This window comes from Symphalangus syndactylus, chromosome 9, assembly GCF_028878055.3.
Source record: "Symphalangus syndactylus isolate Jambi chromosome 9, NHGRI_mSymSyn1-v2.1_pri, whole genome shotgun sequence".
Taxonomy (NCBI): domain Eukaryota; kingdom Metazoa; phylum Chordata; class Mammalia; order Primates; family Hylobatidae; genus Symphalangus; species Symphalangus syndactylus.
Genome location: NC_072431.2, coordinates 80,472,719 through 80,485,592, shown reverse-complemented (window position 1 = coordinate 80,485,592; position 12,874 = coordinate 80,472,719). Strand labels below are relative to the sequence as shown.

Sequence of the window (12,874 nt, the reverse complement as noted above, 5' to 3'; positions counted from 1 at the left end):
GTTGCCACCTATGAGTGAGAACATGCAGTGTTTGGTTTTTTGTCCTTGTGATAGTTTACTGAGAATGATGGTTTCCAGTTTCATCCATGTCCCTACAAAGGACATGAACTCATCATTTTTTATGGCTGCATAGTATTCCGTGGTGTATACGTGCCACATTTTCTTAATCCAGTCTATCGTTGTTGGACATTTGGGTTGGTTCCAACTCTTTGCTATTGTGAATAGTGCCGCAATAAACATACGCGTGCATGTGTCTTTATAGCAGCATGATTTATAGTCCTTTGGGTATATACCCAGTAATGGGATGGCTGGGTCAAATGGTATTTCTAGTTCGAGATCCCTGAGGAATCGCCACACTGACTTCCACAATGGTTGAACTAGTTTACAGTCCCACCAACAGTGTCAAAGTGTTCCTATTTCTCCACATCCTCTCCAGCACCTGTTGTTTCCTGATTTTTTAATGATGGCCATTCTAACTGGTGTGAGATGGTATCTCACTGTGGTTTTGATTTGCATTTCTCTGATGGCCAGTGATGAGCATTTCTTCATGTGTTTTTTGGCTGCATAAATGTCTTCTTTTGAGAAGTGTCTGTTCATGTCCTTTGCCCACTTTTTGATGGGGTTGCTTGTTTTTTTCTTGTAAATTTGTTTGAATTCATTGTAGATTCTGGATATTAGCAAAGCCTGTGAGTTCTGAGTCACAATCAGCATTTTGCAAAAATGAAGTTGAATAGGAAATATAAAAGTGAATCACATGGAATTTTAAAATGGAACTATGTATTTTTCAATAACTACTGTGGGCAATTATGAAGACTAGCATGAGACAGACAGACATCACATATGAGAAACACATGCCACTTCAGAAAAAATTATTCATTCCATCTTTTGCTCCATGGAATTTCATCTGATTTTCTGGTTTTTAGATGATCAATTTGATCATCACCTCAGTGGAATGGTTAATCTTATATATTTAACTTTACATTTACCTAATCCAAATTAAATTTAAAGCAAAATGCAGGAGATATTGGTCCACAGCAAAATTAATGAGAGTTTTTGCTAAATTTTAATGATCGAAAATCAATATCAAGGATACCATTTTTAAAATCTTTAACAATTGCACCACTTCAATAAAAGCAGTATAAAGTGATCTTTAAAGGGGATTTTTTTTGGTAATTGGTAGAAAAAAGAATGAAATGGAAATACACAACACTGTACTCAAGTCTGACTGCTGGATCTATAAATTCAAATAGTGGCAGTACAGAGAAGAATATTGAGTCTTGTCAGAAAACTACCATTTTATTGAACCATATCTAAAAATGATGTGTAAGATTTTTGATAAAAATTATTTAAAGTATGGTTTTGCCAAATGTGTAAAATACCCCACTGTAGACCCCAAAGTGTAAATTGAATGGTAATCATTTAAATAAAAGATTGAAATATTTAAAAATTTAAGATTATTGGCCAGGTGTGGGGGCTCACACCTGTAATCCCAGCACTTTGGGAGGCCGAGGCGGGCAGATCACGAGGTCAGGAGATCGAGACAATCCTGGCCAACGTGGTGAAACCCCGTCTCTACTAAAAATGCAAAAATTAGCTGAGTGTGGTGGCACGTGCCTGTAATTACAGCTACTCGAGAGGCTGAGGCAGGAGAATCACTTGAACCTGGGAGATGGAGGTTGCAGTGAGCCAAGATTGCGCCACTGCACTCCAGCCTAGGTGACTAGAGTGAGACACCATCTCAAAAAAAAACAACAAAAAAAAGATTCTTGTTCATATAGCAAGCTGAAGTTGATGACAATCCCATTTGAATACCATTTTTAAAATGTAATTTTTTTCTACTAATTCTTAACATGTGAATGTTAGTTCTAAAACTTTATTGGTATATTGGTATTTTTAATTTACATATCATGTGGTAAAATGGCAAATAGCTCAAGGAGATGATAATTTTTTTATTCCAGTTTACATAGATCCACTTAATTTGTTGATTTTAAGTCAGCTGGCAAATGAAAAGCTATGTGGGTTAGTCAGCACTGCCACATCTCAGAATTCTTCAGCATACTATTCACAGTGGAAGCCGCCTGTATGTAAATGTTCCTTCCAAGAGCTCACACAAAAACCTATATGTGAACGTTTATAACAGCTTTATTCATAATCTCCAAAACCTAGAAACAACCAAGATGCCCTTCAGCAGGTAAATAGATAAAGATACTAGAGTATGCCCATACAATGGAATACTACTCAGCAATGTAAAAGAACAAACACAACACACAACAATATAAATGAATCTGAAATACATTTTGAAAGCAGCCAGACCCAAAAGTTTATTATATGGTTCCATTTATTTGACATTCTGGAGAAAGCAAACTACATCCTTAAATAGTCTCTGTTTAAAATCACAAACCTTTAAAGGACAATTCCTATGAGATATCTGTGAAGGCTTTTGTATTAATTAGAGAAATACTGTAATAATTTGATGTTTATTAACTTAATATAAATAACCCAGTTGCCTCTCTTCTCTTTTTTGAAGTGTGAGTTCAAGTTCTAGAAGTAAATATATTCCTCTCTATACGTAAGTAATGTTTCTCAGTCTTGTAAAAAAGTTTTAGATTTATATTTTGGTTGTAGTTGCTTTCAGCTCATGCATGTTGTATTCACTTTTTAAGACAACTTATATATTGTAACACATTTCTAATGTTCATGTGGCACACAATGTCTGTTTAATGTCAGAAGTCCCATCTAAGGTTTGATTTTGATGAAAGAAAGAAAGAAAAGAAAGAAACAAAGAAGGAAGGAAGGTAAGAAGGACGGAAGGAAGGAAGGTAAGAAGGACGGAAGGAAGGAAGGAAGGAAGGAAGGAAAGAAAGAAAGAGAGAAAGAGTGGTATTTTTCTGTTTTTCCAAATAGGTTACCTTTTGAAATAAAATTCCTTGGATGCTACTACTATTGAGTGTTATGAATCACGAAAACTGTTATAATTGCAGAAGGGATGAGACGCTCATTAACAGTGAAGTGCAGGAAATATCACCTCTTATTTTCTACATTTAATGCCGGCTTTCCATGGATGGCAAAAAAAGTACATTATCTGCCAGTTGGGGTCTTCTCCTGGTTTTTAGATGGAAGAAGAACCTTGAGACAAAGTAGATCCGGGAATATGGAGGAGGGATCTGGACCTTTAGTCCTGGTCCACCCCTCCCATTATTCGGCCTCTTCTGCTCTGCAATTGACTAGTGTTTCTACCAGTGGCCCCAGAAGTCCTTGAAACGCTCTGATTGGCATTAACTCAGCCTCTCAACTTTCTTTCAGGCCCAAAGGCACGTGGCTTGTTGCCCAAGCTCCTCTGCACCTGTGAGGGTTTCCGTCCACCAGGAGCCTTATAATCTCTGGCACACACCCGCCTCTTCCTTGCCCAGCCTCCAGCCGGTCTCTAGAGGAGTTGTGCTGGGGCTGCAGGAACAGCCCGCTTCTTTGTTCAGAAACACAAAACAGCCCTTACTGTCACTCTGGCTCAAACTTAAGATCAAGGAGCATGGCACCGCTCATTCTGAAGAAGAGAAAACCATCTTTATATTTTTTAAGGAAAATTGTTCTGTCATTATGCTTTACATTTTTCATTTTGAGCCTTCGATCTACTTTGGCAAATAAATTTCCTTTGGAAGTTAGAATATTGTTCAATGGTTTATTCTGTTTCTTATAAAGAAATATATGCCTTCTTTCCTTTCCACTCTAACAGTGGTCATGTGCAGTCTACAAATGCTGATGATGTTGACAACCCCTTGGGAGACATGGCATCGCTAGCCAAGCAGCGGTGCTCTAAGCCTCTTTATACAAACACAAGTCGGTGAGTTCCATTCATGATTATTTCCCTTGTTTTATTACTAAGGATGAAACATGATGATGGACTTTACTATAAATGAAGGAATTTAAACGTGGCTTTTATTGAACATAGCTGAAGAAGAAAGATACCTGCTTCCTAAAAGAAATGTGGTTTGTCACAAAGGAGATTTTGGGGATTGACTCACTTGGGGCCCTTGAGTAAGTCACTTCATCTCTGTGACTTCAGTTTCTTCATCTGAAACTTGTGAGAAAAAAATGCCACCAAACGAGGTGATCGTGGGGGAATCAATAATGTTTGTAAAGTATCTGAGACACGGCAGATCACTAACAGAGAGGAATCACTTTTTTGTTGTTGTTGTTTTGTTTTGTTTTGAGACGGAGTCTCGCTCAGTCGCCCAGGCTGGAGTGCAATGGTGTAATCTCGGCTCACTGCAAACTCCGCCTCCTGGGTTCACGCCATTCTCCTGCCTCATTCTCCCAAGTAGCTGGGACTACAGGCGCCTGCCATCATGCCAGGCTAATTTTTTGTATTTTTAGTAGAGACGGGGTTTCACCGTGTTAGCCAGGATGTTCTCGATCTCCTGACCTTGTGATCCGCCTGCCTCGGCTTCCCAAAGTGCTGGGATTACAGGCGTGAACCACCGCGCCCGGCCGAGAGGAATCACTTTTACACGTAGGAACTTGAAGGCTGTCGTGCTGTGCTTCGTCCTGAGGAAGGAGTCAGTGGGCTGGATTCTTCCATACATTCTGCAAGGAAATCATTGCTATTACACATAATAATTCTAAAAATCTAAAGGAAGGATATAGGAAGAAAGCCAATTTAAAATATTCTTCAGGCACAACAATTTAGGATTGTTTCTTCTTTGATACATATATCTAAATTTTGAAATGTTGTGTGAAATATTCTTTCTGTAGAATCAAAACATATTCTTTGGGGTCATTTCTTCAAAGAGAGTGAAGAGCAGTATGGCAGCATTTTAAAGATTTGGTGTAGAAATGAACCACTTAACTTTAATAAATTTGGGCATATAGCATTCCTACCTCATCTTGCTGTTAATTTCTGTTTTTAAGCAAATGATATTTTGAGCGAATCATATAAAACAATTGAAGACATTAACTGTACTTATCTGATTTGGGCACTAGAGGGCCTCCAAGGTTGCAAAGATTCTTCTTTTGATTTACTTTCAATTTTTAACGGAATCTTAACCTGTTAACACAAAGAAATGTTTTTCATTTTTATTTATAAAATATTTATAGACACAGAAAGATATAGTGTCACATATAACATATCAAATAACATACATAAACTTTACGCCTGTGTATCCCCAACCTAGTAACATACAGAATCTTACTCAAATCTTTTCAACCATGTGTGTGGCCCCAATCTCATTGCCCACGCTTCTGCTTCCCCAGCTCAGAAGTTATACTCGTTAGACTTTGTGCCTTTCTTTTGCTTACTTTTCTTTCTAGTTTTGATACATACATATGAATCTCTAAGCAAATTATTATGTAGTTTCCATAATACTGCTTGAGCTAAAAAACAAAGTACAGGAGAATACAAACAATATGATGTCATTTGCATATGAGCACATGCGCTTACTTTGTGCCAAGTAAGCAATAGAGAGCCATTCTATTGAAAGCAAATATGTCTCTTCTTGAATTTTTTTCATCTTAAAGTTTCTTGAAGAGAAATGGCTTTATGATAGTATCTTTAGGGTCCTTTTTAATGATTGGTGGCACTTAATCATGGCTTGGAAGCCCTGCTATACCCCTGCCCTTTCAGTGAAAGCCATTTTTTTTTTTTTTTTTTTTGAGACAAGAGTCTCACTCTGTCACCCAGGCTGAAGTGCAGTGGCGTGATCTCGGCTCACTGCAACCTCTGCCTCCCGGGTTCAAGTGATTCTCCTGCATCAGCCTCCTGAGTAGCAGGGATTACAGGTACACACCACCATGTCTGGCTAATTTTTTGTATTTTTAGTAGAGATGGGGGTTTCGCCATGTTGGCTAGGCTGGTCTCGAACTCCTGACCTCAAGTGATCCGCCCGCCTCAGCCTCCCAAAGTGCTGGGATTAAGGTGTCAGCCACCACATCCGGCCCAAAAGCCATATTTCAGGCAAAGGTCAAGGCCGTTTACTCTCTAGTTCAAGTGGTTTCAGCATTGGAATCACCAATTTTTCTACAGGGCAAAAGTTTTAAAAATTTCCTTCATCAGTTGATTTTGTTTTATGGTTACTAAGTCATCTGACCTGCCCTGTGTTTTTATATTGGTAGTGATTGTGCTAATAGCTTAAAAATAGTAGTTTTTATTTTTATTGTAGAACTGAATCTGATCATTAAAGAAAAAGTATAGAAATATTAGTAACAATGACAATATAACCAAACTCTTACACATAATCATTATTAACATTTTGGCATATTTCTATCTGTCATACACACTTCTAATCTTGCTTTTGTATATTTATATAGCTATGATCACACTACACAGAACATTTTTACCACCATAACATTAACACATAATTATGGGTACATGTTTTTATGAGCTTATCATAGCTTCTATTTGTGTGGATGTACTGTAACTGCCTCATTCACTTAGGTTACATATGTAAATTGTTTCCATATTCTTTATATGACTCTTTCTTGATTTGAAATTATTTACTTAAGTGACACTTCTTCAAAAGGATTCTCGGGTCAGAATACATAAACATTCTTAAAAAGTTCTTAAACTTATGGCTATCATTTTCTTGAAGTGTTAATGTGAATTTACAGAGGTTTGGTGAGCCAATGGTTATGCTCAGTATTTACGCTCACCTTTAATACTAACATTGAAGCTCCACAAATAACTTTTTTCCAAAAGTGTTCATTATGAAAATAATTCAGATATTTTTGAAGTGTAGAAAGTAAAATATCTCTTTCATTTTCAATTCAAATATTAAAAGTTTGATTTCTTTTTAGACTTTTCCCCTCATGCATTTATGAATGTGTGCAACATATATGTACAAGCGTATTGTGTGTGCATGGATAGGTGGAGTGTATGTGTGTATGTAAGATTGAAATATGCACTAGATATTTTTGCATATTAATGGCAAGATGTATCCCACCAAGTCTATAACAAGTTTATATTGCCCAAGCCCTGACTACTTTTCTTGTTGTAAACAATATAGCAAAAGCAGCCTCTACATATATGTTTGTACACTTATCCATGCATTCTTTTGGAACAAATCACTAAAAATGAAATTGTTGCCTGAGTTTTCTTATTAAAATTATTTTCGAATTTGGTAGGCATGCCCAGTTATTAAATGGCATTTAGAGTTCAGGAACTCAAAATGTTAATGCAGTTTCTACTGCAGTTCCTAACTTATAACTTGAGACTAGTTTAGGAAATAGAAAGAATCCAAAATAGTCATTGGGTTCAACAAAAATTATTGAAGCTCATTATAGCTAAACAATTATCTTTGTTTCTTCAACAAACATGCACTGTTGACCGGATCTGGGTAGTGTTCAGGAATTTTTTTTAAGTGATACAAATTAGTCCCCACTTATAATCTGTGTCAAGCAGAAAGTTAAGGTAAGACTGAGATAAGAAACCTGTTTTTTCAGGCCGGGCATGGTGGCTCACACCTGTAATCCTAGCACTTTGGGAAGCCAAGGTGGGTAGATCACCTGAGGTCAGGAGTTGGTGATCAACCTGGCCAACATGGTGAACCCCCATCTCTACTAAAAAACACAAAAATTTGCCGGGCTTGGTGGCAAGCGCCTGTAATCCCAGCTACTAGGGAGGCTGAGGCAGGAGAATCGCTTGAGCCTGGGTGGTGAAGGTTGCTGTGAGCCAAAATCACGCCACTGCACCCCAGCCTGGGTGACAGAGACCCTGCCTCAAAAAAAAAAAAAAAAAAAAAAAAAAAAAAAGAATCCTGTTTTTCAAATCTGATGTTTTTATCCTCTTCAATATAAGATCCATATTCTTTGCAAGGGCTCAGCGAACAAGTTTGAAGAGAAGCTCAGTCCCTTTTAGTAACCATTTTACAGTCCCATGTACTTTCAGTGCTTTGCATTCATGAGTCATCAGTACAAGGAACATAATAATTGAATGATCTGTAATGGCAGATCTGTGTTCTTTCCCAAGGATATGGAAAGATATGTTGGGGTGCTTTTTCTTTTGTAATGGACTCTATTGTAGATATACATACATATATGAGTATATGTGTGTGTGTGTGCGTGTGTGTGTGTGTGTATACATATATATATATATACTCATCTTACATATATGGGAGAGAGCCCTGGGATCTAACATATATGCATCTAACCCTTGTATTTCCAAAGAATAAACATGCTCAGCACAGGTGAGGTGCAGGCCCAGCTAACAGAGCAGCAGAGCCCATGCCTTCTGACCCCAAACCCAGCACTTGCAGTCACCGTTTGCTTGTTTTTCCAAACTAGGCAGCTGCCTCTGAGGTACCATCCTCCACTAAGTTATAATCTTTTATCTCAGGACGTTACAAGGTTTCATATTTACTGTGCTTTTTGACCTCAATGATTTCTCTGAGGAAGTATTTGCAAATAAAAAGGAATTGTCCAACATGGACCCCCAGGCAGCCCCTGGCACATGTCTCCCATCGAAAAGGGGGCTTCCCTGTCAGTCACTGGACTGTGTTGCAGCTTAACAAAAAAAATCTTACCACAACCCAGGTTAAAGAATAACTCTATGAATAGTAGTTCCTTAGATCAGCCCAACACTTCTGCCTTTTCAGACTACTTTCACACACTCCCTCATTTGTTTTTCAAATAGTGTGATGAGGCCAGAAGTTAAGGTGCAAGTTCTATCCCCATGTTGCAGATGAGGAGGCTGAGGCCAGAGGAAATGATATAAAGAGGCAAGATCACTCATTTCATGAGTGGTAAAAAGTCCAGAGAACTGGCCTCTTAATTCCCAGGGCAAACTCTTGCCTTAACTCACATTAAACGTGGCTTCTGCCTTTGGCAAATAATGGGTTCTTGGAGCTTTTGAGTTATACTGTTTCTACATTCCCTTCTAAATGGAAGAATTGAAGATCCCAAGAACACAGGAGGAAAGAATATACCCACTAGATGAAGAGAATAATCAATAAACCTGTAATTCCTAAAAATTATCTGTGGCCATGACATCTTATGATATTCAGAAAAATGCAATCCAATGACCAAAAGTCATTGCAAAATGATTCCAGTTTTATTTGCATTAGTCATTGAACAATAAAATCAGACAAACCCCAACTCACAATGGACTCCTGTCTTTTCCCCTCCAGCCGCATCCACCTCACAGTTCTCTGCAGTCCTTCCCTTCTCTCATCCCTCTGGGCTGACCCTCCCTAAAGTCCAAGCCTGGAATTTACTACTCTTCCTCCCTCTCCCACTTTCTGCTCCCCTTGCCCACCCTAACTTCCATCCATCACCTGCTGCTCCTCTCATATGGGTCTGCACCTGCTGCATGCTGGGCACTGTACCAGGCCTTTACTTGCATCACATCACCCCCAGCACCCTCCAAGGGAGTGCAGCTACCCTGACTGATGGCCAATTATAGGTGAGGATGCCTGAGAAAACTTCAGTTGAGGTCTAAGTTCACACAGCTGGTCAGGGCAACCCTGGAATTAAATGTGTCTGTCTCACACCCCCCTCCCTTATGTTGCATCCATGGTCTTTGCCCACTTGGGATCTTTAAACATTTAAATGTGCATTTTTTAAATTAAAAGTATTAGTGTGAAAGCTGTTGGGAGCTAAGTCAGCTTGATGTCTGCCTAGAATTGTACCTGATATAGAATGGCTCTAAATAAAAGACTATCACATTGATTTGAACCTGCACTTACACCCCACCCCGTATAAATGCAGCCCACTGTGAGCTAATGAGGCTCTCCTGGCTGGGCTGGAGTAATGCCAATGGCCCTTCCCATTCAGTTCCATCGCACTGAGGTCCAGTTCTACCACTTGCCAGCTTTGTTGGTGCTGGCCATGATACTTAGACTTCCTCTGCCTCGGTTTCTCCATCTATAAAACGGGCATGATCATAGGACCTATGACACAAGATTGTTGTGAGAATTAAATAGTCAATTTACATCAAGCATTTGAAAGGGTGCCTGGAATATAGAACATACTCAATGACTATTAGTCATGTTTACAGTGTAGAGTGAGAATTTGTATGCACGCCTAAATTTTATGCACGCCTAAATTTTATGCACATATACAATATGCATATTCTACACATAACATGGTTTTCTCCACATTTTTCCTATCTCATATTTAACTTATATACCATCTGTGCTCCCTTCTTCTGAGTTACTAAACTTCTTGATTTTCTTAAATTACTTAATTTCTATTTTATCATGTTTTGTTGAGAACCAATTCATTGTAGACTTGGGCAATAATATATTCAAATTTATCAATTAGTGAACAAAATCCTGGCTTATTTGGAACTAGGGAGTACAAAATAAGGTGTTTAAAGGACTGGAAGCTGTGTAGCAAAGGCAAAAATGAAGACTTCTTATTTTTAAGTGGGTCTCTGCTTCTCTCTACTTTCCTCAAATGGGGAGTGGAATTCTTTGAACATGTGACTAATCTGGAAATCCATTTCCCTGCTTGTATGTTTCAGTATCTTTAATAGCTTTGTTCCCTCCAGCTGAAAAATAATATCTCCTATCAGCAGCAGTCTAAAGTGTTCCCCAGAGAGTATTCTTGTCTTAATATAAGGTCACTGTGTTGCACTTGAGATGGCAAAATTCCCCTTGTTATGGTCATATGTGCCAGGGTTAAATGGAATAAATTCAGAAGCAGTGTGGGTGAGGACTTTTGTTTTCAAATATTTGGCAGTTTATTATGCAACTGAATTCATTCTCAAGACTGAGCAGCTAATCAGTCTACTCTTTCATGAAATGTTATTATTAAATATGATGTAATCTAATAGCATTAAGACAATGTAACATATGATACCATTTAGCATCAATAACCTGCATGCCACAGAGGCACAGAGGCTGTGCAATGTTTTTTATCAAACCCTTCATGTGATTGACAGATGGCCTGCGTCCATCCCTCTAACTTCTTAACTGCTCTGATGGCAGGATATGACTTTAGAGGCATTTTAATTCTGCAGGTGTTTTCAAAGTCAGTGGAAAAAACCTTTCACACAGATGGAGGGGATTTCCTTTGTAACATGCATGGAAGCTTTAATGAATGGTTGGGGGAGAGACACACGCATGAATAACTTTGCCTCATTCTGGGTTACCTCCCTAACTTACAGCTGCACTTTTCCGACAAAATTCCAAGAAATCCTGCAGGGCACTGCCTAGAATTCAGCAGCTTCAGTTCACTCACCTAGGTCCCTCCAGCAAGCTTGACAATGTGGCTGTAAAACAGCTCCTGAACTTAGCAGCACAGAAGAATCATCCGGAGAGCTGTCAAAAGCCCCAGTGCTCAGGCCACACCACTTACTAGTTACATTAAAATGTGGGGCTGGGCCAGGCGAGGTAGTTCATGCCTGTAATCCCAGCACTTTGGGAGGCTGAGGCAGGTGGATCATGAGGTCAGGAGTTCGAGACCAGCCTGACCAACAGGGTGAAACCCCAACTCTACTAAAAATACAAAAATTAGCTGGGCGTGGTGGCACACACCTGTAATAGCAGCTACTCAGGAGGCTGAGGCAGGAGAACCACTTGAACCCAGGAGGTGGAAATTGCAGTGAGCCGAGACTGTGCAACTGTACTCCAGCCTGGGCAACAGAGCGAGATTCCATCTTAAAAAAAAAAATTGTGGGGGTGGGAGCCAGGCATTGGTACCTTTAAAGATGCCCCTGAGATGTCTGTGTGCAGCACCATTGGGAACCTCTGTCTTAGCATCTTTTCAGCTGTCTGTACTGGATAAACTTTGCAATCTCCATGTGCATGGCCCTTATTTTGTAAATGTTTTATTTCTTTAAATTACTGTATTTCAATTGAAATTAGTTTAGCATCTATTAAGTGCTAACAATTTGCTAGCTGTTTGCACATTCATTGAATCCCTCTAATCCCCAGAGTGCCCCTAAGAGGTTAGCGTTGTTGTCTTCATGCTGCAGTTGACTGAGCTGAAGCCCAGAGAGCTTTCTCTACTGGAGTAAAACCTCACAGTTGATTAAGGGGCAGAGTCAGGCTTGCCACAGAAGCCTGCTTCTAGATGCAGTGGGCTTCCCCCACTCTTTAGCTGCCTTATTTTCCTAGTCCCACAAAATCTGTTATTTTGTACTGTTTATTCTGCTGTTGCCATAGACGTAATTTCCCTTCACTTTGTTAGTCTCTGGGTGTCCTTGATTATGTCACCTGCAAGTCAATAAGTCATCACCAACAGAGTCATAAACTACACAGCTGGAAGAGAATTAGGAGATTTATTAGTGTAATTCCCTGCCTGATACGTATTTCCCCCTAACATTCTGATACTTGCACATAATCAATGTGGGAAGGACACCAAGAAATTGCAATGTGAATCCTTCTCATTGTTTCCACTTCTCCCTCACCCAAGTCCTTCTGGTTGGTATCACTACCCGGGGTCAGGCTGAGGCTAGAAGGCTCCAAAAGACTATGTCCAGTCCAGATCCCAGAGATGATATGGGGAACCGGGGTCTGAATCTTCCTCCCAACCCTTAAGCACACACACCTTTCACTAACCTCTCTTCTGCCTGCCTTGTCACCTGATACTTTCAGGAGCAAATCTTATAAGCTCCAAATTTTGAAAATTACTCTTAAGTGGTTCCTAGAGAAGGCTTTGTTCGGCTTACTGGTCTTGTGGGAAGGTCATGGATATAACCAAGGCAGCCACTGAAGAACCATTCCTCCACCACCCACAGAGGTTTGCTTGTTGCTACTGTGTTGCATTTTGTCTGGGTGCCAATTTTGAATAGGGAACCATGCCACAAGGATGTCCTGCTCTCAGAGAAAGGCCCAAGGATGGCAAGTGAAAGCCACTGAGATGAATGAAATTTACAATCTGTCCACTGGCCCTTTCCACCCTGGGGGCAAGTTCGTGATGGTGGCCTTTCTTATTCCTCCCT

The 12,874-nt window shown here is 39.6% G+C and overlaps 1 protein-coding gene across 1 annotated transcript in view; it reads left to right on the top strand.

Moving 5' to 3' along the window:
• The window catches only part of SPMIP7 (sperm microtubule inner protein 7), a 60,597-nt gene that overhangs the window by 32,827 nt on the left and 14,896 nt on the right, over nt 1-12,874 (top strand). Inside the window, exons 6-7 of the mRNA XM_055294444.2 lie at nt 2,528-2,569; nt 3,731-3,838. Coding sequence (XP_055150419.1) covers nt 2,528-2,569; nt 3,731-3,838 — 150 coding nt within the window. The remainder of the gene's footprint in view (nt 1-2,527; nt 2,570-3,730; nt 3,839-12,874) is intronic.